The 26,099-nt window shown below is 36.5% G+C and overlaps 1 protein-coding gene across 1 annotated transcript in view; it reads right to left on the minus strand.

Moving 5' to 3' along the window:
- The window catches only part of SPATA17 (spermatogenesis associated 17), a 272,232-nt gene that overhangs the window by 165,320 nt on the left and 80,813 nt on the right, over positions 1 to 26,099 (minus strand). The window contains 1 exon segment of the mRNA XM_020982260.2: positions 18,924 to 19,027. Within this exon segment, the coding sequence (XP_020837919.1) occupies positions 18,924 to 19,027 (104 nt within the window).

Genomic DNA, 26,099 nt, shown 5'->3' on the forward strand with positions numbered 1-26,099 from the left:
GAAGTTTCTGTTACAAACTGGCCAAACCAGCAAATTCTACCCATTGCCTCAAGTTTTATACTCTAGGGTAGAAGTCTCCTCCTTATCTCTAATTCCTGCCTTCCCAGGTTTCTTTCAAATACTGTCTAAGATTCCACCTCCTACAGGAGACTTGTCCCATTCTCTCTTCATTCTTGTGCCTTCTTTCTCTTGATTATTTCTTTTAATCTTGTCTACAGTTTATTCATATATAGACATTTGCATGTTGTCTCCCTCATTAGATTGTGAGCTCCTGGAGGGCAGGGACAGTCTGTTGCCTTTCTTTGTATCCTCAGTACTTAGCACAGTGACTGGTACATAGCAGGGAGTTAATAAATTCTTATTGACTGACTGACTGATTAAAATATGATGTTCAGTCCTGAAGACACTACTCAAGAGCTTTTCCTCTGGCACCAGCACATCTGGATTTTCCTCCCAGATCTGCTGCAGGCACCACCTATTTGTCTTTAATTATAAAATGAAGGGATGATGCTGAAAACTAAAAATAAATAAAAATGAAAGGACTAGGTTAGATGACCCTGAGATCTCTTCTAGCTCTCATGTTACGATTCAGACATGGTTCAGATATAACTGACCTAGTGCTGGATGTTATGTTTCTCTGAAAGCAGCCCAAGATGACATTAGCTTTTTTGGATGAAGTGCCACAATTCTGACTAGTACTATATTTATAATTTACTAAAATCCTTACCTTTTCCCCAAACAACCTCATCTCCTATATCTTGTACTTGTGAGGTTGAGTTTTATATTCCTACTATAAAGTCCTACCATAGGACTTCAGGTGCAACTATATTATAATTCATCCAGTTATGTCTCATATAGCCTGCCAATCAATAAGCGCATGCCAGGAAGTTGTAGGAGCTGGAGATTAAAAGGGGAAAAAAACCATCTCTGACCTCAAAGAGCTTACATTCTATCAAAAGAGACAATATGTAAATATATAAGTATATATAAGATAAATACAAGGTAATTTGCTAGGGGAAGGAGTAAGTGCCAGCAACTGGAGAGATCACAGAAGGCTCTGTGTAGATGGTGAACTGAGCTTGGAAAGGATTTAGAAATTCTAAGAGGTGGAGGTGATGTGGGGAGTTTCCTCCTAGACATGGGGAACAGCCCAAAGACACAGAGATGAGAGATGAAGTGTCATGTGCAAGGAACAATAATAATACTATTTGCACTGGACCATTGAGTAAGAAAAGGAGAATAATCTGTAATATAGCTGGAAAGTTAAGCTGGAGCCAAGCTGTGAAGGGATTTAAATGTCAAAAAAAAAAAGGAATTTGATCCTAGAGGCAATTGGGAATAACTGGAATTCATATATCAGGGAAGTGACATAGTCAGACCTTAGTTTCAGGAAAGCTCCTTAAAAACATATTGTAAATTTTGTCAGTAAATGTCAATAATTGGCTCACTGACCAATGTATAGTTTTCAGATTCCATCTGTAGGAAGTTTTTGGACATTATGACACCATTTGGTCTTCTCCAATCCTAAGATACCCTTTTAGTTCTCTAGTATCTTTCAAAGATCATTGATAGTGGCTCAGCAGTGATATCTGCTGGGTTTTTTTTCATACTTGAGGATGTAGTTCATAAGACCAGAGTGAGCTGAATTCATTGAGGGCATCTAGGGGCTCTCTTACTAACTTCCTAATTATCTTGGATTTCAATTCTCTATTCATCATTTTGGAAGCATTCGTAGTCCAAGAATCATTCTCCCTGGCAGAAAATACAGAAGGAAAAAAAGAGTTTGAGCAGTTCCATTTTTTCCCAATGGATATTACCACTTAATCTATCCAGATCAGTGGCTATGTCCCCATCTCTTCAGCCCTTTTCCTAGTATAACCCTTTTTTGTTTTCCTTGGGTAATAGTCAAGATTCAAACAATATGCATTTATTAAGAGCCTACTATATGTCAGGCACTGTGATAAGCAGCCATCATAGTGTCTGGATACATTTACTTCTCCTCATACATTTTTCTTTTGCATGTGGAGATTACTAGGCCTTAGAATTGCGCAAATTCAATATTTACCTTTATCAAGATTTGGCCCTGACAGCTTCTCCAGTGAAGATATTTCACAGGAATTAGTACATAAGTTAGAGCTTATAGCCTTTCTGGACAGTCAAACAGTTGTAAATTTCTTCCTGACCCTAGCAGGTACTCCCTATACACCCCAAATCATCTTTTCTGGTTACTCTCACATACACTGGTATCCTTCATCTCATTCAAGTCTGAACACAGAAACAGTTCTAAATGTCAGCATTTGGGTGTTCTCTTATTTATACCACAACCAAGCATTCTACTTTCAATCTGCATGTACTGGAAAACTAATCCATGCTCAATTATTTCCTTTACATTCTACTTCAATCTCTTAATAACCATTCTATGCTTCATCAAAGTCTAGGTTTTACTTCACTCATTCAGTAACTATATCATACTTCATCAGAAACTCATCTAGGGGCCAGATCTCATAGCAATGCCAAACCACAATCATCTCTAATATGTCTCCATGATGGGGCAAGGGTAGAATTAATGAATGGAGAGTGTTATAGTTTAGCATTGGGATCAAAACCCAGATTACAAGAGTTTAAAATGTGAGTAGGAGGTGAGAAAGTAGAGGCAATGAATAAATTATTCCAGAAGTTTGGCAGTGAAAGGGAAGACAAATATATAATGAGTGTTTGAAAATATAGCAGGGTCAAGTTATAAGAAGGAATTATACCTAAGCAAGGCAGTAGGGAAAGCCCCAGTAAATGGGGAGAGATGGAAGAGAAAGAGAATGATCCAATTAAGCACAATCCAGGAAGATCCAATAAAGGGATATGATTAAGGAATAGGTAGAAGGATTGTTCTTAGAAAGGAAAAAAGCCATAACTTCCTCCAAGATAAGAGTAAAGTAGGAGATGATGGGTGATGGTGTAGAGGGATTTTGAGGTATAGCGTAGCAGAGAATAAGGAAAGAACAACAGATGACCTCTATTTTCACAGTACAGTAGGAGTAAGGACATCTAAGAGATGGGGTGGGGTACAGGAGAAGCATTAGGAATTTAAGGTTAGAAGAGGAAGTCTCTAACAGCCATTAAAGAGAGTGAGTTAAAGGGTCAATCAAGGAATAAAGGAAAGCTTTCCTGTCTGTTAGTGAGAACCCAGCTGAAATAAAATAGCTTGAATTTGTAGCCCCAGTTGGTCTGATAATATGACTTCCTCTAGCTCAAGAGTAAGGATTGGGGAAAGTAGGTGATTAAGATGACCCAGAGATGATGATGGTTATACAAGGATGGTAATAACCCAGAATATCTTTGGAAGTACCCAGGTGGGAGTCAGGATTAGGCCTTAAAACTTGCGTGGTCTAGTAGAAGGAGTTCCAGATTAGAAATCGGGATGCTTTGGTCATAATATACATCTTGCTAGTTTTGGTCTAGCATTCCAGCTTATTGAGATCATTCAGAATCTTTATTCTGCCATGTATCATATTAGTTACCATTATCATATTTATTAATATGTTCCATTCTCAGTTCACTTTCTAATTACATAGAGAAAAAGATTTGACCTATGGCTTAAATGCCACAACACGTAGACAGCTTTAGTCAAAGAATCACAACTTAATCAAGCAGTTGGCAATTGACATTCTGTGTAAATTCTTATGATATAATAGCACCAGCAAGCTCATTCATGAGAATTGATGTCCATTTGCTTACCAAGGATTGAAAACTGCCTCACATAAAATGGAATGCTAATGCCACTCTATCATAGGGACTTGTAGCCCATGTTAATTGTTTTTGATATATCTTCTCATGTTTCCATTTTGCCAACCAACATAATTTTCACATATTTGCCCTAAGAATTCTGAAAATGTTTAAACCCATTTTTCAAATTAAAAGAATGAAACTATTTCTTTAAAAAACTGCATAAAGAAGTTAATTTACCCTACTATTACCTGAAGACCATGGGAACAAATATATATAATAATAGAATATATTAAAATTAACTGAACTGTTTTTAAGTTTTTAGTTTAAGATTTTTTTTAACCCATATTGTTAGTAGAGACTGTGGTATTTGAAAACTATTGCTAGAATATCTTGAATTAAAAATAAAATCTAAGAAGATTTAAGGCCACTGGGTAGAATTTATTCATGATTTCATTCAAAAAATATTGATTGAGCATTAAATACTATTTGTAATCCCTTGTGCACAGCCATAAGGGTGATGCAAAGAAGAATAAGTCATGCCTTCTGCCTTCAGGAAACTTACAGTATATTTTAATATTGGGGGAGGGCTTAAATGTAGAATAACTTGTCACGAAGTAATTTTACCAAAAACAAACAAACAAATAAATAAATAAATAAACAAACAAACAAATGAATGAATGAATGAATAAATGAATAAATAAATGGAGACTAATTCACTAGCCTATTGCTAATGGTGCTCCTGGCCCCCAGTTTCCCTTCTCTCATCTATAGCTTGCAGCCATCATAGCTGCTGACCCACTACAGTTTTAAGTGCAAACTTTTGGAATTAATAACTTGGGGTGTCCTGGGTAAACTTTCCCAAGACAAGCTGAGGTTTGAGATATCTCTCCTGTCACTTCCACACCCAGGTCTACCTCTCCTATAGCCTATAGTCAAGTAAATCCAGGAAGTTCTGTATCTTTAGGGACTACTGAAGTTCTAGTTACTGAATATTATAGTTAATCTCTTGCACTGTCCTAGGTTGGACTCCCTTCCTGGAGGAAGAGGCTAATGAATCAGACTAGCTCAATGGGCTTACAGGAGAAGGAAAGGGAACAATTATGGAGAAGAGTTGAGTCCAAGGTACAAGATTTTTGAAGAAGATGAGAAGCATAACCCTGCATATAAATGACTGATATGATACCCAAAAAGTCAACAGAAGGGGTCTTAGAAAAAAATGATGGAAGAACCAATTGCAAAGGTTTCTCTCAGGAGTCTCCTTGGAGACTTCCCTCAACTCCTTTCCTGATCAGTCCTCACAAGTCATTGTAGAGACTGAAAAATGTCAGTGTCAGAGAAGAGGGTGGAGTCCAGAAGAGCTAGATTGGTAGAGCTGAAGAATAGGCCAATCAACAGTGGGTTTTTGTCTTCCTGAAATAGTGTCCTAGACTCATTCCTTGAGGGACAGCAACATACCTCATTCAGCTGGTGATGGGAGACATTATAAAATAGGTAATAAGGGCTGAGGGATGGGGTGGGCATTTAGCAATAGACTCTTGGGAGGAAGAGGATTAGTGTATAAAAGCACATTTACAGTAAGGACACTGTGGAAAAATCAGCAGAGAGATTGATATAAAAAGACAAAAAACAGTTTGAGGAGAAAGAATAAACATTTTAAGGGAAAAGTCATGTCAATGGACAGCTGCTTTTCATAAGAAAAAATTGAGCCAAAATCCACTGAAAAATATGAAGTTATTACACCAGATTTTTCAAGTCCCTCTGGAATAACAATGCAGAACCTTCAGAATGGTTCTGAAGAGCTACTAAGAATAAAACAAGATCATCAAAGAAATAAGGATAAATACAAATCTACAGGTGACTATTAGCAAGTCTAATAAGAAACCAGAAAATCTAGAACAAAACCCCCCACTACTCATAGTCAAAATAAAGTGTTTTATATGTATATATGTACACATATATATGTTTCCTTTCAACATTTTTATTTAAAATTGCTATATCAATATTTATTAATGAATTTAGCCTATAATTATCTTTTCCTGCTTTGCACCTCTCTGGTTTGCATATCAGGACTAATAAACAAACTTTATTTAGAAAAATAAAGTTCTTGAATCTCAAGGAAAATAGTGAAGAAAAAGGAGACTAACAAAGGGGGCACAGAGTTACAAGATCTGAAAGTATATTATAACAGTAGACTCTTTTTAAAAAAACAAAGAATGACAGAATTACAACACAAAAATTCGTAGAAGGAAAAAAATGGGGAAAATGCAATATTAGAAAAGCATATGAAAGCTCTACAAAACAAGAATGCTGAACTTGAAGAAAGGCTATCCAGAAATAATAACCTAAGATTAGAGATCATCCTAAAACACTTTTGAAAAAATGTAAACAAGAACTCCTAAAGAAAAATTGCCCAGAAAATACTGGAAGAATACAATTAAGTGTAGAGTAAGATAATCATGAAAAGATCGATAGTAAGAAACCCTATATTTACCACAAAACTTCATAGCTAAGCATTACATCTACAACCTTAAGGAACAAACTTTGCAGTCAGAAAGGGGGGAGGGAGCAGGGAAGGCTTCATACTTCAAGGTGAACCAATCAGAATAATTCAAGGATGGTCTATATGTACAAGAAACAAAGGGAAAAAGTAAATATGAAAGTTTTCAGAGCAAAGAAGATCATTGACCATGTAATAACATCTCGAGACCAAAGCAGAGCTTAAATATAAAAAAATATAGCAAATATTCAGATAAATAGAAGGACTCAAATATTTTCTTAAAGAAAATCCAGAAATGAGCCAGTCATTCAATGTGCAAATTGAACAAACAGATGAAAGTTAAATACTTCCAGATAACAATGAAAGAGTAAGCGATGATATCTTTGTTTTCCAGTGGTCAGGGATGTAGGGTAGGAGCATCCTTTTGTTTGTTTTCTCATTGTCTTAAAAAGATGTGCACATCTAGAATGTAAGGAGTAGAACAATGGGTTCAAAAACCTAAGAAGCAAATGCTATAATGGGAAAAGTTACCAAAATATAAAATGAACAAAGTGAATTCACAATGAGAAAAAAATTTGAAAAGAATTAGCATAAACTACTCTACATAATTATTACCAACAATTTTTATTATTTAAATAAATTTAATATAAATATTAATTAATATTAATATTACATATAAAATTATTAACACAATTTTTTACCAAGGAATTATCAACAAAATTAAGAGTTAGTAAGTAGTTGATTATGAACAAAAATATAAAATAGCCAAACTAATAAAACAAGAAATGGCACTCTTAAATAACTCAATCTCAGGAAAAACAAAAGCAAAACCCATCACAAATAAATTGCTGATGGACTTAAAAATGATCTGTCAAACATTTAATATCAATGCTAAAAAAAATTAGTTCTCAAAAATAGAAAAACACAACACCACCAACCTCCTTCTAAGAGACATGTATAGCCCTGATACCAAACCTGGGAAAGATAAAGCAGTTAAAGATAATTATAGACTCATTTCACTAATGATTATTGATACAAAAATTTAAGTAAAATCTTTGCAAGATAACAAATAACAAGCATTTACTAAGCATTTTCTATGTACCAGACATTGTGCTAAACACTGGAGACACAAATATAGGCCAAAAAAGAAAGGCCTTGTCCTTGAGGAACTTAGCTTCTAATGTGGAAAGACAACACACAAAAGAAAGTTTTAAAAGTGGGGAAAGGTGGAGAATAGAGAATAGAGGCAGAAGAAAGGCACCCAAATGAAGGGAATGGTATTGATGTCCAGAAGGTCAGAGGGGCATCATAGTTGTAATGTAATAAATAGTTTTCAAGTATTTTATAAGGTATCATGTGGAAGAAGAAAGGGATTTTTTCTTTTTGGACAGAGAGGGTAGAAGTTGCAAAAAGGACCATTTTGACTTGATGCTAGGAAAAACTTGCAAGCAATTAGAACTGTCTCAAAGTGGAATCAACTTTCTGGAAAGGTCATGAGCTTCCCATCATTAGAGGTCTTCAGGCAAGACTTAGATGACTTCAGGCCCAGAAATCTCTTTTATGCCATTCTGTCTCCAAGCATGGGAGCTGGAGATTAATTTGAGAAATTTGACTAATTTGAGAAATAATTTAGCTACAATGTGGAGTGTGTAGAGTGGAAAGTAAATTGAAATAAGTCTAGATAGACCCTAAACTGGAGATTGATTTGGAGGACCTTAAGTGCCAGATTGAGGAGTTTGCATTTTATCCTAGAACCAAAAGGGCCCTCCCAAAAAGCTTTTGATAATGGCAATACATGGTCAGATGTATTATCCAATAAAAATAAATACTTTTAAATATGGTAATTAATTTTGTCAAAATCATTATAAAATTTAAAACTACTATAATACACAAAAATTGAGGTAAAGTGCAATGTCTAGAATATTTAATTATCTAAACTCTATTAGAAAATTAATGGGTTCAAAATATCAACCTACTTTTATAAGTAACAACTTCAAAGCACAGTTATCATTAGGAGTTATTAACAATCAACACCTACATTGCTTTAAACACTAAAGGAATGTTACATTCAGTTTGAACTTTCTTCAAAAGTAAAGCATGTCAGTTTTTTCTGTACTCCAAGGTAATAATATTTTATTAATGTGACCTATCTGTAACTCTGTACCTAATTTTTAATTTCATATCATCATTTTCTTGTTCATAACCTGGGGCAGTTTTTGCATATCAGGCTAGAGGTTATGAGTGTACATGTCTACCAAGTGCATACTCAGCCTTTAAATTAATCAAACCCATTTATCTTTGTAAGAGGCCTAGTCTAGGTAAGAAAATATCTTCTCAGAAATATGTTGCATAATTTACTATACTATTAACTATAGAGTAGATGAACTATGGCTATTAACTATACAAAGTTTAAGTCCAAGGTCAATGGAGGCTTGCAAAATTTTAATAACCTCATGTAATGCACTTAAATAGGGCAGCTTGGTGGAACAGTGGATAGAGCATTGGGTCTGAAGTCAGAAAGAGTTTGGTTCAATCTGGCCTCAGACACATACTAGGTGTGTAATCCTGGGCAAGTCATTTAATACTGATTGCCTCAGTTTCCTCATCTGCAAAATGAGCTGGAGAAGGAAATGGCACACCATTCCAGTATTTTTGCCAAGAAAACCTCAAATGGGATCATAAAGAGTTGGACATGACTGAAACTACTGAACAACAACAATATACTTAAATGCTTTCAAGGAGCTATAGTTTTACCAGGACTATTACTTTTTTCACCACTGTAGATTGTAACCCTCTATATGATAGAATGTGGTTTCAAGAGTCACAGTGCCCAAAAAATATTTACTACATGATCACCAACCTTTTACTCATAAGTCTTCTCAAACTTAGCCAAGCTTGTCCTTGGATAAGAAACAGAGTCAAACACTAGTTCAGAATTCAAAACCTTTCTACTTGGTAGGGTCACTTAAAACTTGTGTTCTGCAGGCATGCTCTTTGAGACTTATGCCACAAAATGGCATTTTATATGGAGGAAACCCTAATTTAGCCTATTTTCCCCTGAAAATTATTTATATTTGTTCAAAGGACAGAAACTGGGTTAAATGACCTCTGGAAAGCACTTCCAATTAGTTCATTTTCTAATGTCTTAATACTTGCTTACAGTTTTCAAAATAATTTCAGTTATAAACAAATAGAAGAGATCAGCATAAATAAGAGATCTGGCCTGATATGAAAGCTTGAGCAATAATCAATCAATAACAACAAGAAGCATTTGTTAAGCTCTTAGGATCTGTGAATACAAAGAGAGAAATGAAATAGTACCTGTCCTTATGGAGTTAATACATCAGAACAGACAAAAATGTACATGTAAGAGTATGCCCCTTTCAAATCTTGGCAAATTTATAGGATAAAAGAGGCAAGTAAGAGGAACAATAACTACATTAAATTGAAAAGTTTTTGCACAAACAAAGCCATTGGAATGAAGATTAGAAGGAGAGTAGAAAATTGAGAAAGAATTTTTACAACCAGTGTTTCTGATAAGGGTCTGATTTCTAAAATATATAGAGAATTAAGTTAAATTTTTAAGAATACAAGTCATTCCCCAATTGATAAATGGTCAAAGGATATGAACAGACAGTTCTCAGATGAAGAAATTAAAGCCATGTACAGTCATATGAAAAAAATTTTCTAAATCACTATTGATTAGAGAAATGCAAATCAAAACAACTCTGAGGTACCACATCACAGCTATCAGATTGGCCAACATGACAAAACAGGAAAATGATAAATGTTGGAGAAGATGTGGGAAAATTGGAACACTAATGCATTGCTGGTGGAGTTGTGAAATGATCCAATCATTTTGGAGAGCAATTTGGAACTATGCCCAAAGGGCTATAAAAATGTACATACCCTTTGACCCAACAATAGCACTTCTAGGGCTGTATCCCAAACAGATCATACAAATGGGAAAAGGACCCACATGTACAAAAATATACATAACAGCTCTTTTTGTGGTGGCAAAGAATTGGCAATTGAGAGGATGCCCATCAATTGAGGAATGACTGAACAAGGTGTGATATATGAATGTAATGGAATACTATTGTGCTACAAGAAATGGTGAACAGGCAGACTTCAGGAAAACCTGGAAAGACTTGTATGGTCTGGGCTTAGATTCTTAAAATCTAGCCATTGCTCAGATTCTTATAATCTAGGTAACAGCCTACTAATGTTCAGCCTCCTTAAGAGTCTGCCCAACAGACGGTTGGATGTTCTAATAAATCTTGTCTTTGGCTGAAAGAAGGCTTGGGTTGAATTCTGTTTGGCAGCACCCGCATGTTCTGATTTTGGGGTCCCAGCACTCCTGAACCCCTAAACTGCATCATCTTGGTACAGGGAAACTGCCTAACCCCAAGTTCTTCTCCAGCCAAGACTAGAAGCCTCCTCTCCCTCCCTTTCTTGCTCTTCAGTTGGGGTCACTCTCCAACCACCAAGCCTTGGAGGTACTTTTTGGGAAGATAGTTACAAGGCTGTCTTGAACTCAGCCTGACACTCTCAGGCTCTTGGTCCAACGGGTTGGTTCAAAGCCATGGACCTGGGTACACCTTCCGCAGCATAAAGAAGAAGGACAGATGCCCTATTCCAGAAGTGCATGACCAATTCTGTCAGTTTTCTCAGAGCTAGAGAATTGGGGGGAAATTGCAGTTGCTTTTTGGTTCCCTAAGACTTACTTACTTTCTTTCCTCTACACCCCTGAATTCTGCTTCATGGAGGAAAGTTAGAACAGCTAACAATATCTTGGCAGATTCTGGAGGTTTTGTGATTGATCATCAAGGATTTTAGAACTCCTCCTTACAACCCCGGTCACTCTTTTCTCCCACTCCCTTCATTTGAGGCAAGGGGGTATCTGTTAACCCCTCTCATAGGAGAAGAGAGTTTCACCCTTTACCCCTCACTTTTGATTTCACCCTCCCCCACCTGGGGAAAAGGAAGGAGGGGGGAGGGGCAGATGCTACAGCATGGGCTCCACTAGCAATGGCCTTGGGCCCTAGGGCAACCCAGGTTCACCACATCCTGCTCAATGTAATGAAGTTAGCCTCCAAACTTGGGTAAGTACCCTCTTTTAAATTTGTAGTTTTAACTGTTAATGATGAGATGTTGATTCTATGTGTTTTGCAAGTGCATTTAACAAAACCGAAGTCACCTGATTGGTAATGGGTTTGTTTCAAGTTTCAAATTGGTGAACTTTCTGTTATCAGTCATGTCAAGCAACTTTTCATAATTTGGTTACCCCTAAAATAATTTAGCTATGTTGGTTATTGCTTTAATGTATAAACTAGCCAAAAAGCTTGTTTGGGTTATATATGGCTTGCTGAGAATTTGCAAGTGTATAGAAATCTCTAATGATTGGCTTTTTACACCAGGACAAATTTAAATTTGAGATGTAAATTTTGGAACAGTTTTTCCTAAACCGTGGTTAGTAAAACTTGCTGTTTGAGGTAAAAGCTCATATGATTTTATTTTGAGTTGTCTGATGGGTCATAATCCAACGATAATCAATAATCTACGATGTGAGAGAAATGCCACAAGCTACTCAGAGACAGTGACACTCGTGGGAAGACAGCATCAGGAAAAGCTGAGAGGACAATTTTAGCCTCAGTCTAAGATGGGATCCTCCTGGCTCAGTTTCCCCATTATGTCCCTTTGAAAGGGAATATTACCCACCTGGCTATTCCTGAGTCTGACTATGAGGTGGATTTGATACTGCATGGTTGGAAAACTGAATTATCTGAATCCAAACAGAGCTAAGGATGTTCTGCCCCCTCAAAGTTGAGCCCTAAATCTAGTCCCTGTTTTATATCTGGGCCCTGCAGTCTTTTCTGTCAGATTTGTGTCTTCCAGAATACAACCCATTCACCTACAGTTGGTAGCAAACAGCCAACCTACAGTACAGTATGGGATCTTTCCTATGAGTGAATCATTTTTCATGTTTACTCTGAGTAAACTTGTTTGTATTTTATAAGGGATGGACTAGTTCAAGCAGTTCATTTATATATGAAAATACTAGAAAAGACAATGAACTTGCCCCCAGGTGACCTTTTTCCCAGCCATTCATTTGCATGGACCACAGACCATAGAACAAGACAAGCTAACAGTTTAAAAAATTGGGGAACCCTTAACCTCAGAGCTAGCTGATTAATACTGAGCAAATGGCCATAGCCTACCCTGCAAAGATGAAGACTAGGAAATGTGCTGTGTGTTTGCCTTAAGTTAGGGTGAGGTCTCTGATTGAGAGGACATTAGCCTGAACCAAGGAGAATTATGAAAAAAAAAAGTGAAAATTCTGCTCACCTCATCCTTGGAAAAAGGCAAGTCTCTGAACCAAGACTCTGCGGGATCAGTTTCTAAGAGCACAGCAGAACTCCAGCCAAGGTTTGCAGCTATACATCCTTCCTTGGGGGAGATGCCATCCTCAGTGAAGGGCAAGCCCCATTGAGCTAACCATCCAGAAGAAATATCCACTAATGTACTTAATGAGGACTTTCCAAAGAGAGGAAAGATATTGAGGACAAGTGTATAAACCTTATACATGTACTTCACTGCAATAATCTGTGCTTACTCTCCCTATGGGCCCAGTTGTATTTGTGGGAACATATGCCCTAAGTTATATGGGAAGGCACTTTGTAATTACTCTTCTTGCTCTGCCATTAGAATAAAATCCTTTGTTAGAAGCTAATTGAATCTACTGGCTAACTGTTCATGGGAAATATACCAGTGTAGGCTCCTGAGACACAGTTTTAGAAGAAGCCACCCTCAGAGAACACCTGAACTTTCCAGTGTGAGTATAAATTTGAGGGAGTACCTAAAGAGAGTGTTTATACGAGATAGATATAAAATAGACAAAAAGTGGTTTTGTAGGAAGAGCACTGGAAGCTGGGGGAGTTAGGAAAGACTTCATGTAGAAAGTGATGTTTGACCCTAGTCTTTCAACAGAAACAGAGAAGTCAGCAGCATTTATTAAGTGTTTACTATGTGCCAAACACTTGGGGTATAAATAAAGGCAAAATGCAGTGTCTTCCTCCGAGAAACATACATTCTATTGGGTGAGATATGTCAAGAGCTAGATACACATGGTATCTATACAAAGTAAAGTAATATGAAAGGGAAGGCAGCAGCAAGGGCTGAGGGCACTGAGAAAAGCTTCCTGACATAGATGGGGTTTGAGCTGAAAATTAAAGGAAGCCAGGGAAACTCAGAGGCAAAGGTGAGGGGGCAGGGCTTCCAGGCATGGGGGGCAGTTAGGGGAAAATGGGGTGGTTGGTGGGAGATGAAGTGTTATGCTCAGAGAACTGCAAGGTTGCTTGTATAGCTGAATCACAGAGCACATGGAAAGGAGTGAGGTACAAAAAAAAATGGAAGAGATAGGAAGTCTCCAGGTTATAGAGTTTTAAATGCAAATAGAGGACTTTGTATTTGATCCCAGAGGTAATAGGGAGCCACTGAAGCTCATTGAGCAGAGGGAGTGACATCTATGCTTTAGAAAAATCACCATGGGGGCAGCTAGGTAGCGCAGTGGATAGAGCACCGGCCTTGAAGTCAGGAGGACCTGAGTTCAAATCCGACCTTAGACCAAACACTTGACACTTACTAGCTGCGTGACCCTGAGCAAGTCACTTAACCCCAATTGCCTAAAAATAGAAAGAAAAAATAATGGCAGCAAAATCATCAAAAACCATGGTAGCAAAGTGGAGTATGAATTGGAGGGTAGAAAAAATTGGAGCAAAGACACTGGTTACAAAACTATTGCAGTAGTCCAGGGAAGAGGTAGCTGACAGCCTAAACAATGGTGGTGGCTCTGTTAATGGGGAGAAGATGATATATATGAGAAATGTTATAAAGAGAAAATAATGATATCTGGAAGTGTATTGAATGTGTGGAGAGTGAGAGGGAGGAGATGAGGATGTCACTGAGGTCACAGGCCTAGGTGACTAGGAGGATGATGGTGCCCTCAGTAGTACCATTAGAATACAAACAGGACATAAAATAACAATCTTGAAGGAATAAGAAGGAAAAAACTGAAAATATAACACTGTAACATGGTGTCTTGAAGCCAGTGTTCCATACTGAACAAGATATAACTGGTGAAGATGATAAAAATAGACATGAAAAGTTATCTATATGTTCATGTAATTTGAACTCATGAATTAGAAGGGGGAAATACAGTTTCTTAGCTAAGTGAATAATTCTAATCACCTAATTTGTATAATTACAGTGAGTTTTCAATAAATACAAGTTAAAAGTACCAGCATATCAAGTTGAGAGCAACTAAGATGTTCTCTTTTTGGCAGCTACAAAATAGTTAGCAAAATACAATGGGGCCTCTTCACTGTAAGACTGTCCTAGGTATAGGTGTTATTTGCTCTCTAGGTAAGTGTATTATAATGAGGTCCCTTTGAGAGTTTAATAATTCAATCACAAAGTCACAGAGACATAGAATCTTAGACTTTGAAGGGACCTCAAAGACCATCTAGAGTAGTCCTGAGCTGAAGTCAGTCATTAGTTTTTGCCTGAAGACAGAGTGAGGAGAAATTCATTACCTCCAAAGCCAGACAATTCCACCTTTTAATAGTTCTAATTGTTAGGAAAATTTTTTCTTATATCAAATTCAGATTTGTCTTTCAGCAATTTTCATCCATTACTTCTAATTCTGTTTTCTGGGATTATACAGAACACATCTAATCCCTTTTCTCAAAAGTGTAACAGCAATTACAGTATCCTCCCATAAACCTTTCTTTTGCCAGCTAAGCATCTACTTCCTTTAAATGATATTTGTATGGAATGATCTCAGGCTCTTCACCTTCCTAAGGGTGCATAGAAGAGGCCCTTCAAGTTATAAGTATCCTTATGAAAATGTGATACTCAGAGCTGAACACAATTTTCCAGTTGTGCTTCAACCAGGACAGAATACAGTGGAACTCTTGGCTCCTTTGTTACAGCCTAAAAATGCAGTTCTGTTTTTTTGGCAGTCATGTTACCTTTGTAACTTATATTAATCTTGTAGGCCAATGAAACCTCCAAATCTGAATAATATTAAAACTAGTGATCTGAGACTCACTTAAAAAAAGTTAAAACAAAACAAAATATGTTCAGTATTAGCTATCTGTGGGGAATAAAATTGGTTCTCCTAGGGATTTTGTAAGGTAGACATGATGATTGTGTTGATATCTAAACTAAGTATTCTGAATTTTTCTTATACTGAATTACAAGTCATTTGTAGACAAGTTTGAATTCATATCGCTAATGAAATAATACTTGTAAAGTACTTAATACAGTGCTTGGCACATAGAGGGTATTTAGCATTAATAAATGTTTGTTCCCTTCCCTTTCCCCCTCATAGCCATATAAACAAACACCAATTAGAGGTTAAATGAGTTGGTTGTCTTAAAAATTCACTGGACCAAAAAAGAAGAGACTTAGATTTTATTTCTAGCCCCATAACTAAAATGAGGCCTTTCCATACCTTAGTTACTAAATTCTATATATGCGGCACAAGATAGACATGAATTCCACTGAATTCCACTCTATGGTCAACAGTGTTATAATAAGATGCATATGTGTATATATGTATATATGTGTATATGTGTGTGTATATACGTGTTTTGTTTATATGTACATATAAGATTGTGTGCGTATAAGATATATATTTCCACATGGATTGTCTAAATGTGCATGAATGAGATGACAAATGGCATGAAGAGATATCTTGGGAATCTGGCCCATCCCTCTCCAAAGAAGACTTGAAGATAGCAGGAGAAGAGCCCCCAGTCTATCCCTAAGAGGGGTATCACACTAGAATTATATCTATCTCCTCTAAATATTGCTAGTTTAGGGGTACAAGTCTGGTTCTGAAAAAAAGCCAGTTACCTGGTTACTAGCCTTTAGCTTACACTCACCTTAATTCCTTCCTACTAAATGCTAGTTACAGAAATGACTATAACAAATAAGGAGTAAACTCATTTATCCACGGAAAGAGAAATCAGAGAAAGTATACAAATTAGAATATATCAGGAGGTAAATAATAAGCATAAGTAAAAGTAATCTTTAGATGTGACCAAGAGAAAATCTCAGGTAAGAGGGGCCCAAGAGGGAGGCCCCAAAATTTCACCCCAGGAGAAACTATCCAAAGTTAATAGGGACACAATAGGAAATCAGGGATATGTTAAGAAGCCAGCTTCCTTAATATGTCTGTAGCTTCCAAAGTCTTTTCTTCCCCAAGAGTATCTCAAACCACCCTGTCTCTCTCCCATAATGCTCTAACCTAACTTCATCCTTCCCGTAGTCACAATGTAGCGTCGTCAGCATACTCTCCACTAATCAGGAGTTAGCTTTCCCTCCACAAATGCAGCAGCATACCAAGTACCCCATGCTTTTGTAAAATTCCAGTTACACAATCTACGTATGTTTATGCATGTAGTGTGAACGTATGCACATATGTATTATGCATGTTCATATACGTGTGTAATCCAGCATAATCTACAAGTTAGAGGGTCAGGATTGGAGTCAGGCAGGCCTACATTTAATTCCTGCCTCTAACAGTCAGCAGCTGTATGACTACAGACAACTCATTTAACTCCTCAATGTCCAAGACAAACTCTCTATGATTGTAAGTTAAAGAAGATGAATGAATGAAGGTAGTTCTCCATATCAGGGAAATCACAGATCCAGGCAAAATATGTGTAACTTATATTGTCAGGGAGCTTTCAGGAAGGGTGATTTTCCCAGCTGAGAGAAGACTCTCAAACACCATGACAGGCAGGAGCCACACAACATGGGGAAGACTGGGATGGCAGATCTAGGTGAGAAGAAGGAAAAGCTGATCCCAAGTAAAGGCACTGCTACTCTAAGAAGATCAAATAGAATCACAAGCAATGGAGTCTTTTCTGGTCACTGATCTGTTTAAGGCATAAGATGTATAGGAAGAACTTGCTATTTGTCTGAAAGTCCTTCTCTTACTTAGAACAGCTAGGTGGTACAGTAGCTAGAGTGCTGGGCCTAGATTCAGGAGGACCTAAGTTCAAATCCAGTCTCAGACACTTACTGGCTTTGTGACCCTGGGCAAGTCACTTAAGCCTGGTTGCCTCAGGTTCCTCCTCTATAAAATGTGTTGGAGAAGGAAATGGCAAACTACTCCAGTATCTTTGCTGAGAAAACCCCGAATGGGGTTATGAAAAGTTGGACATGACTGAATAATAACCATGCTACTAGGACTTGGTGAATTTATTCATTCTCCACTTCCACTCCTTCCTTGGCCATGAAGCCAAATAGTTGACAAAAGTGTCCTTTCTTCTCCCCTCCCCCATCTCAACTTTTAGTTTAAGCCCTTAAAAAAAGCCATTTTTGTTATCACCCACTTCTGCTTATGGTTCATAAGCCCAATTCTCTTTTTAAAAAGCAGTTTGTTCCCTTTATCTGTAGGTATGCCTTTACTTGAGATCAGAGTGTGCATAAGAGTTTCATTTTCCAGATGATTCTGCTGTTCTTTTACAGGACATTAAAAGTCCTCTTTGAGGGTTATCGAGTCAGTTTAGTTTTATGAGTGATCATATAACTCTCTCAAGTAGAAATTTAAAATTTGAATTCAGGGCCTATTCAGATTTTCCATGGAAGGATGACCCAGTTGAAGCCATGGTGCTGCTGAGGGCTGGTCCTAGAAAGCAAGCTCCTCTCCTCCTCTTTTTATCTGTGGGAGGAAGGGACCTAGGAGTAACTAGACTCCCTATGCTTCAAAGAACATCTAGTGTTACATGTGTATGGGGGAAGGAAATAAGCATTTGTATAGCACTCGCTATATACATAAGTGTGTATATAAATGTATAGGAAGCCCTGGGTTAAATCCTTATGTCTATCCCATACAGGCTAGGTGACCCTGGGTAAGTCACATAAATTGTCACTGCCCTAGGCAACTCTCTAAGACTATAGACTGTAGAACAGTTGCTTGTCTAAATTGGTAGAGGAATTTTCCTCAATCACAGGTCCAAATTTATAAACACCCCCCCATAAAATGAAGCATACACCTCCCCCTCCACAAACGCACACATATTCAATGCAACAGTACAAAAACTGGAATGATTTTTAATATTAATTTAAAAAATACATTCATGCCTATCAACCAAATTATTTTTAAAACAATACATTTTATAAGCTAGCATCAGATTATATGTTAATGATGTTATTTTATCTTCAGGCTGATGATATAATCCAACAAAACTTACTTAACACATTCTTAAAATTTCATAGAGCAATTATTCAAGAGCAAAATAGATCACATTTAGTATTTTTGACATTTCTAAATAGGTAATGGGTAGGAAACAAGCCAGGACAAAGTGAAATTTTTGTTGTTAAGTTATTTCAGTAATATCCAACTCTTCATAAACTTATCTGGGGTTTTCTTGGCAAACATATTAGAGTGGTTTGCCATTTCTTTCTCCAGCTCATTTCGCAGATGAGTAACTGAGGCAAACAGGGTTAAATGACTTGCCCAGAGTCACACAGCCAGTAAGTATCAGAGGCCAGATTTGAACTCAGGTCTTCCTGACTCCAGACCCTATACTCTAGCCACTGCACCACCTAGTTGCCCCTAAATTGAAATTACTATTATCATTTGTTTTTAGATAAAGTTTCACTATTTTATTTTTGTTTTCATCACCTGATTGCTTGATTGGTGTCAGAAATAGATCTCAGATATTCCTTGAAGTAATAGTAATTAAAGCAGTACTTCTGGATCTTACATGATCTCCAGCATTTCTGAATCTGTTTACACAAAAATATATATTTTATTACATTCAATATTGTAGGAAAACTAATGGTGCTCAAATATTTATTATGTTGAATCAAAATAAAAATAAACATAGATTGGAATTTATATCCAACATAATCATGACTTTTCAATTATAAAGTAGTACATTAGTTTGACCAAAGTTTTAAGTCGTAGATTTATTAAAAAATATTAGGTGGACAAAAGGCAATTATTGAACATTATCATGCATTCAAAATATTTCTCTAATAACAGTTTGATAGTATTCTAAATTCCTAAATTAATCATTGGAAGTAAGAAGGAGGAGGAGGAGGAAGAGGAAAACTAACATTTATATAACACTATATGCTGGACACTTGTCTAAACACTTTACAATTATTATATCATTTGATCTTCACAATAATCCAGAGAGGTAGGTACTATTATTATCCCCATTTTGAAATGAAGAAACTGAGGCAAACAGGGGTTAAGAGACTTGCCCAATCACACAGCTAGTAAGTATCTGAGGCCAGATTTTAATTCAGGTTTTCCTGACTCTGGGCCAGGCTCTCCACCCACTGCACTACCTAGCGGCCCCAAAAACAAAACTAATGCGGCAAAGATTAGAAGGGGAAATTAGTTTACAGGAGGGGGATGGGTGAGGGGCAGAAATCTTTGTAGCAAGTTTTTAAAAAGGTCTTGTGTCCAGGATATATAGGGAACTGATTAAGATTTATAAGAAAGAGTCATTCCTCAATTGATAAAAGGTTGAAGGATATGAAGGGTTTTCATACAAGAAAATCCAAACGATCAGTAGCCATATGAAACAGTTCTCCAAATAAGTAATAGACATAAATTAAAGCAATTAAAAGGTTCTACTTTATATTCATCATATTGGCAAAGTTGACAAAAAAAAGGAAAATGTGCAGGGTCAAGCTGTGAATTGCTACAGCCATTTTGGAAAGCAACTATGCCCCCAGATAGTAAACTGTGAATACTTTTTGACCCAACAATATCACTATTAGGCCTATACCCCAAAGATATCAAAGAAAGAGCCAAGATTGTTGTCAGAGCAAACTCCAAATAACAACCTCAGGACAAATTTGATCTGTAAGCTTCTCCATACTTGGTGACTTCTCTGCCCTATGATTAGGTAGTTTCTAGCCCCTATTACCTAATTCCTCTCATTCAGAGTGTGATCTGCAAAGCCTTCCAAAAACCATTCTACTTCTCTTAGAATTTCATTCCTTTTCAGTTTAGCTTGATCCTATATTAGCTTGACTGTCTCTTCTTTTCTCTCCATTTTGAGAACAAGCGTGGCTCCAAAGGAGAAATATGAGAAGACACCTCCTTCCCACTCCTTTATAGAAGTGGCAGATCCATCAGTGTGGAACATTGCAAATAATGTCATACTTTTTTCAATGTATTGGTTGATTTTACTAATTTTTTTTCTCTTTGTTTTCTTTTTTTAAAAAAAAAGTTTGTTATAAGAAATGTTTCTCTCAGCAGAGGAAGTGGAGAGACACCAGAGAAAATCTAGACAAAGCAAAAACCAAATACATCAACAAAATCTATTAAAAATAAAAATAAATGTTAATAGAGAATTCTCTAAAGGTGCTTCTGCAATAAGCCAGGTGCAGCCCTTTAGTAGACCAACATAGGAGACATATGGGAGAAACAACCTATTGAAACTGACCCTCATTAAAGTATAATCAGGCAATCATCAAGTGAAACAAGGCATCATAGGGCCTTCGTTTTGTTATATGGGACAAGTGAAGGGACTAGGGGGTGGGTAGGGTCACGTGAACTTAAAGTCAAAATAGATAATATGGGCAGTAAAAGTGTAGAAAAAAGTGTAGACTGAAAAGTTACAGAAGAAAAACTGAAAACTTCAAAACTTGGCCTTATCTTTAACTGTGCAAGGCCCAAAAAGCTGTATGTAGATGTATTCTAGACTTCTGTGAATTTGTATGATGATAGTCTGTTTCACAATTTATATGTTTTAAGGAAATAAAGACAACAATAAAGTAGCATCTTTTCTTGAGGAGTCATTCAGGGAGGCAATCAACACTATTATTTGTTGTGTTTCAGAAGACCTGATTTATCTAACAAGATCTAACCCAATGCTGTATTGTAATTAGGAGCTCCCTTACGATAATACTTCTACTGAACTACCTGTACTACTTCTTTTAGTAATGTGTGGCTTTTTGGACTTTTAATATATGTTTTTGTAGCACTGATATTCAACTGTTGTGTCAACACTTGAATATAAATTTTTGTGAGACAGTGCAAATTTTAACAATGATATTTCTTTTTGATTCCAAGGTGAATGAGTTAGTACTTCCAAAAAATAACTGGTGTGCATGCCCTTCAAAGTAATTAGCAACTTTCAAAAGTGATTGGTACAAAACAATTATTATCATTGATCAGCACTGAATAGATAATTTTAAACAAAGTCATTGTGTGCTCAGCAGATTACAGCTTGTTAACGGGCAAGTTCTAAATGACCTCTTAAGCTAGTCAAATCAATGATGCATATTCCTCATTAAGTAACATCAAAATGTAAGTGGTCTTATAAATAATGTTTATTTTAAGCACTAAAACAAATGGCAAAACCTTGATACACCAAAAGCCATCTGCTTATAGAAAGAATCCCTCCCTCACTGAGTTTTGTTTTGTTGCTGAAAATTCATAGTCAATAACTCAAGTGAAAGCAAAAAAGTATCCCTCCAACATTAAGATTATTAAAGTAGAAAATTACTCTGTAGTAATAACAACTAATCTTTACAACAACAGGTACAAGGTCAAAACCAGCAACAAGGGATAAAAAGCTAGATTTCTCTCTCTGTCTCTCTTTCTGTCTGTCTGTCTCTCTGTCCCTGTCTGTGTCTCTCTGTCTCTGTCTCTCTGTCTCTCCTTCTCTCTTCCTACTTCTATTGATTGCTGCACTGTCCATCTCAAATTAACTTTTTGTGACTTCTTTTCCCTTCAAAATTCTTCTTGAATGGGGTGGTGGTGGCAGGAGAGGAGAAAGCAAAACAAGAAGAAAGAAAACTTATGATTTCTAAATCTTCATGAATAAAGTCCTTGCTGTTATTCAGTCATTCAGTCATGTCCAGCTCTTTGTGACCCCATGGACCATAGCATCCCTTCTATACTACATTAACTCTTACAGTCTGTCCAAGCTCATGTTTGTTGTTTCCATGACACTATCTAACCATCTCATCTTCTGCCATTCCCTTTTACTTTTGCTTTCATTTTTCTTCAACATCGGGGTCTTTTCCAATGAATTCTGTCTTCTCATTATGTGCCAAAGTATTTAAGCTTCAGCTTCAGTATTTGACCTTCCAGTGAATAGCCTGAATTAACTTCCTTAAGTACTGACTGATTTGATCTTTCTATCCAAGGGACTCTCAAAAGTCTTCTTCAGCACCACAACTCAAAAGTATTGATTCTATGGTGCTCAACTTTCCTTATTGTCCAACTCTCACAGCCAGGCATTGCTACTGGAAAAATCATAGCTTTGACTATATGGACCTTTGTCAGCAAGGTGATGTCTCAGCTTTTTAGTATGTTATCAAAATTTTCTATAGCTTTCCTTTCAAGGAGAAAGCATCTTTTAATTTCATGGCTGTGGTCACTGTCTGTTGTGATTTTTGAGCCCCAGAATATAAAATCTGCCACTGCTTCCATTTTTTTTATTTGCCTGAAAGTAGTGGGGCTCATTGCCAAGATTTTATTTTTGTCTTTTTTTTTAATGTTAAGCTTCAAACCAGCTTTTACATTCTCCTCTTTCACTCTTATCAAGAGGCTTTTTAATTCCTCTTCACTTTCTGTCATCAGAGAGGCATCATCTACATAACAGAGATTGTTAATATTTCTCCCAGAAGCCTAATTCTGGCTTTTGATTCATTCAGCCTGGCATTTTTCATGATGCATTCTGCATGTAACTATAAAAAGGTGACAATATATAGCCCTGTCATACTTCTTTTTTAATCTTAAACCAATCATTATTCCATATTCAGTTTCAACTATTGCTTCTTGGTTCCAATACAGGTCCCTCAGGAGACATGATATGATCTGGTACTCCCATCTTTTTGAGAACTTGCCACATTTTGTTGTGATCCACACAGTCAAAGGCTTTAGTGTAGTCAATGAAGCTGAAGTAGAAGTTTTTCTGGAACTCCCTTGCTTTTTCCATAATCCAGCGAATGCTGGCAATTTGGTCTCTAATTCCTCTGTCTCATCTAAAACCAGCCTGCCCTTCTAGTAATTCTCAGTTTACATATTACTGAAGCCTAGCTTGAAGAATCTTAAGCATAACCTTGCTGGTGTGTGAAATGAGTGCAAGTATTCAGTAATTTGAACACTCCTTGGCATTGTACTTCTTCAGGATGAGAATGTAAACATCTTTTTACAATCATGTGGCCACTGTTGAGTTCTCCAAATTTGCTGGCAAAATGAGTGCAACACTTCAACAGCATCATCTTTTAGGCTTTTAAATAGCTTGGCTGGAATTCCATCACTTCCACTAGCCTTATCGTTAGTAGTGCTTCCTAAGACCCATAACTTCATTCTCCAGGATGTCTGGTTCTAGATCAGTAACTACACCATCATGGTTAGTGGTAATATTAAGATCTTTCTTAAATAGTTCTTCAGTGTATTCTTGCCACCTCTTCTTAATCTCTGCTGCTTCTGTTAAGCCCTTAGTAATGTCTTAAAAGAATGTTAAATGCTTAATGGTATGATTTTTACTTATTCTGCTTTCTACAGAGAAATGTAAGTAAACAAAGAAGGCGTCAGTTCAGTCTTTCCTAGTCAACATTCTTTCTAAATTCTAAGAAAGCAGGTAAAGTCTGAACTTCAGTTTATTCACTTGAAAATTCATGGAGAATTAAACTAAATGACCTCTAATTTGTCTTCCAACCCTAAAATTCATGAAGCTATGAAAAACTATTATTATTGATTAAATATTTAACTAATGTTTGCTATAACAAGGATATTAGCTTTGTATAGTTCAAGTTAATGCTACACTAGAGTTTTTTGTTGTGTGTTGCATTTATACTTTTTTTACTTCAGTAGGATCCCCTTGTGCTGTAATGGAAATGTAAGGTTTAGAGTTAGAAGAAACATTAAAGATCACATAGTCCAGTTCTCTAATTTTTCAGATGAGGAAAAAATGAAACTTGCAGGAGTTTAAATGACTTGTCAAAGGCCACCCAAATATTATGCAGCAGATCTGAGATTTGAATCCAGGTTTGCTAATTCTAAAGCCAGGCTACTGTTTCTTGTGCATGCCTTCTAAAGTAGAGTATACACAATACATAGACACTATAAATTAATGCCCATTTTATAGGATTTGGAGCATGATGTTGACATTCCAAATGACTGTAGAAGTATATAACTGTATCTTTGCTTTACAATATTCAAGGTCATGTCTCTGATTTTATTTTTTTGGATGTTGAATTCCTTATCACAAACTATACAATCTGTATTGTTATGATTTTTATGTTAGGGTTCATTAGAATTCATTGCTATAAAAAGTGTGATCTTTTTTTTTTAACTTGAACATGAAAGAGTTTAATTTTTCCTATGTTTTTTCTGACATTACCTGTCAGGTTCACTTTCATATGCCCACCTCCTTTTCTATACCGCAGTCATTTATGTCAGGATCTAAGTGCAACCTGCCTCTATTAGTACAGAGCAAAAATCAAGTTCTTTGAGATCTCCTGAGGAGACTGAAAGGAGCATTTGGAATGGTTGTTACAATTACCCTGTCATTAACTGACTAGGTCAAATAAATTTTTATATTTGTTTCTACTTAATTTAGATCAGAAAATGGTGTAGACAGAGGGCATGAATTTGAATAGTAAGCCTGCCACTTTCTAATTGTGGCATTTTGAGTGAGTCAATTCATCTCTCCGGGCCTCAGTTTCCTCTTCTGAAAATCATGGGCATTGAACTAGATGACTTCCACGGTCCCTTCCAGCTCTGCATCTATCATCCAATGATTCAATGTATTAAGACATCATCAGAAATTTCAAAGGGTGAGGAACTTTCACAAGAAAAAAATTTCCAGAGAAAACCAAGACAGCAGGAGAAACATTGAGAGATGGAAAGCAATCTGATCTAAGCACCCTGAAGCTCCAGTTCTTGAGAAGCAGTGTTTTCTGGACCCAAGATTTCTCTGATACAGTTTAGACCTCAACAATAACAGCAAAGGGACCAGGGTTTCTACATTCTTCTCATGCCTATGCCAAGAAACCCAGAATACTCTATGCTGAGTACCCTAACACCCTGCCTACCATGACCAATACTGAAGGTATTGGATTAGGTAGTTTTGAGAACTAGGTGGCAAAAGCATTTGCAGCTTAATTTTAATTCCTTGTTACTCAGATTTCATTTTAATTTTTTTTTTACATTACATATCATTTTCCTATTTGGTAGACATGGGGAAGAATCAAAGGAAAATAGATGGATGGATAAGATAAACATTTTCTAAACATCTACTAGGTGCCAGGCATTGTGCTAAGCACTTTTTACAAATATACTCTCATTTGTCCCTCACAGCAATCTAGCAAAATAAGTGTTATTATTATCCCCATTATATGGTTGAGGAAACTTAGGCAAACAGAGGTTAAATAACTTGTCCAGGAACACACAGTCCTTTGTTTCTCTCTTATTCAGCATCTTTATCAGACTCAAATGAAAATATAGGTGGCACATTTATTAAATTTATGGAAGACACAAATCTGGGAATGGTAGATAATACACCGAATGACTTTAACAGGATCCAAAAAGATCTCACCTGGCTGAACAATAAATAGGATAAATCTAAGAAGATAAATGTAAATAAAGTTTTATACTGTAGCTTCAAAAAAGCAATTGTACAAATCAACTTATAGAGGGTAAATCAGAATTTTTAAGAGACTTGGCTAGATAGTTCATGATAAAATTATTCTGTATAGAGTACCAACTCTGGATTCAGGAGGACCTGAGTTCAAATCTGGCCTTAGATACCTAACACTCACTAGCTATGTGACTCTGGGCGAGTCACTTTACCCAATCGCCTCACCCAAAAAAAAAAAT

The sequence above is a fragment of the Phascolarctos cinereus genome, unplaced genomic scaffold (assembly GCF_003287225.1).
Source record: "Phascolarctos cinereus isolate Bilbo 61053 unplaced genomic scaffold, phaCin_HiC Scaffold_5;HRSCAF=322, whole genome shotgun sequence".
In the NCBI taxonomy this organism is placed as follows: domain Eukaryota; kingdom Metazoa; phylum Chordata; class Mammalia; order Diprotodontia; family Phascolarctidae; genus Phascolarctos; species Phascolarctos cinereus.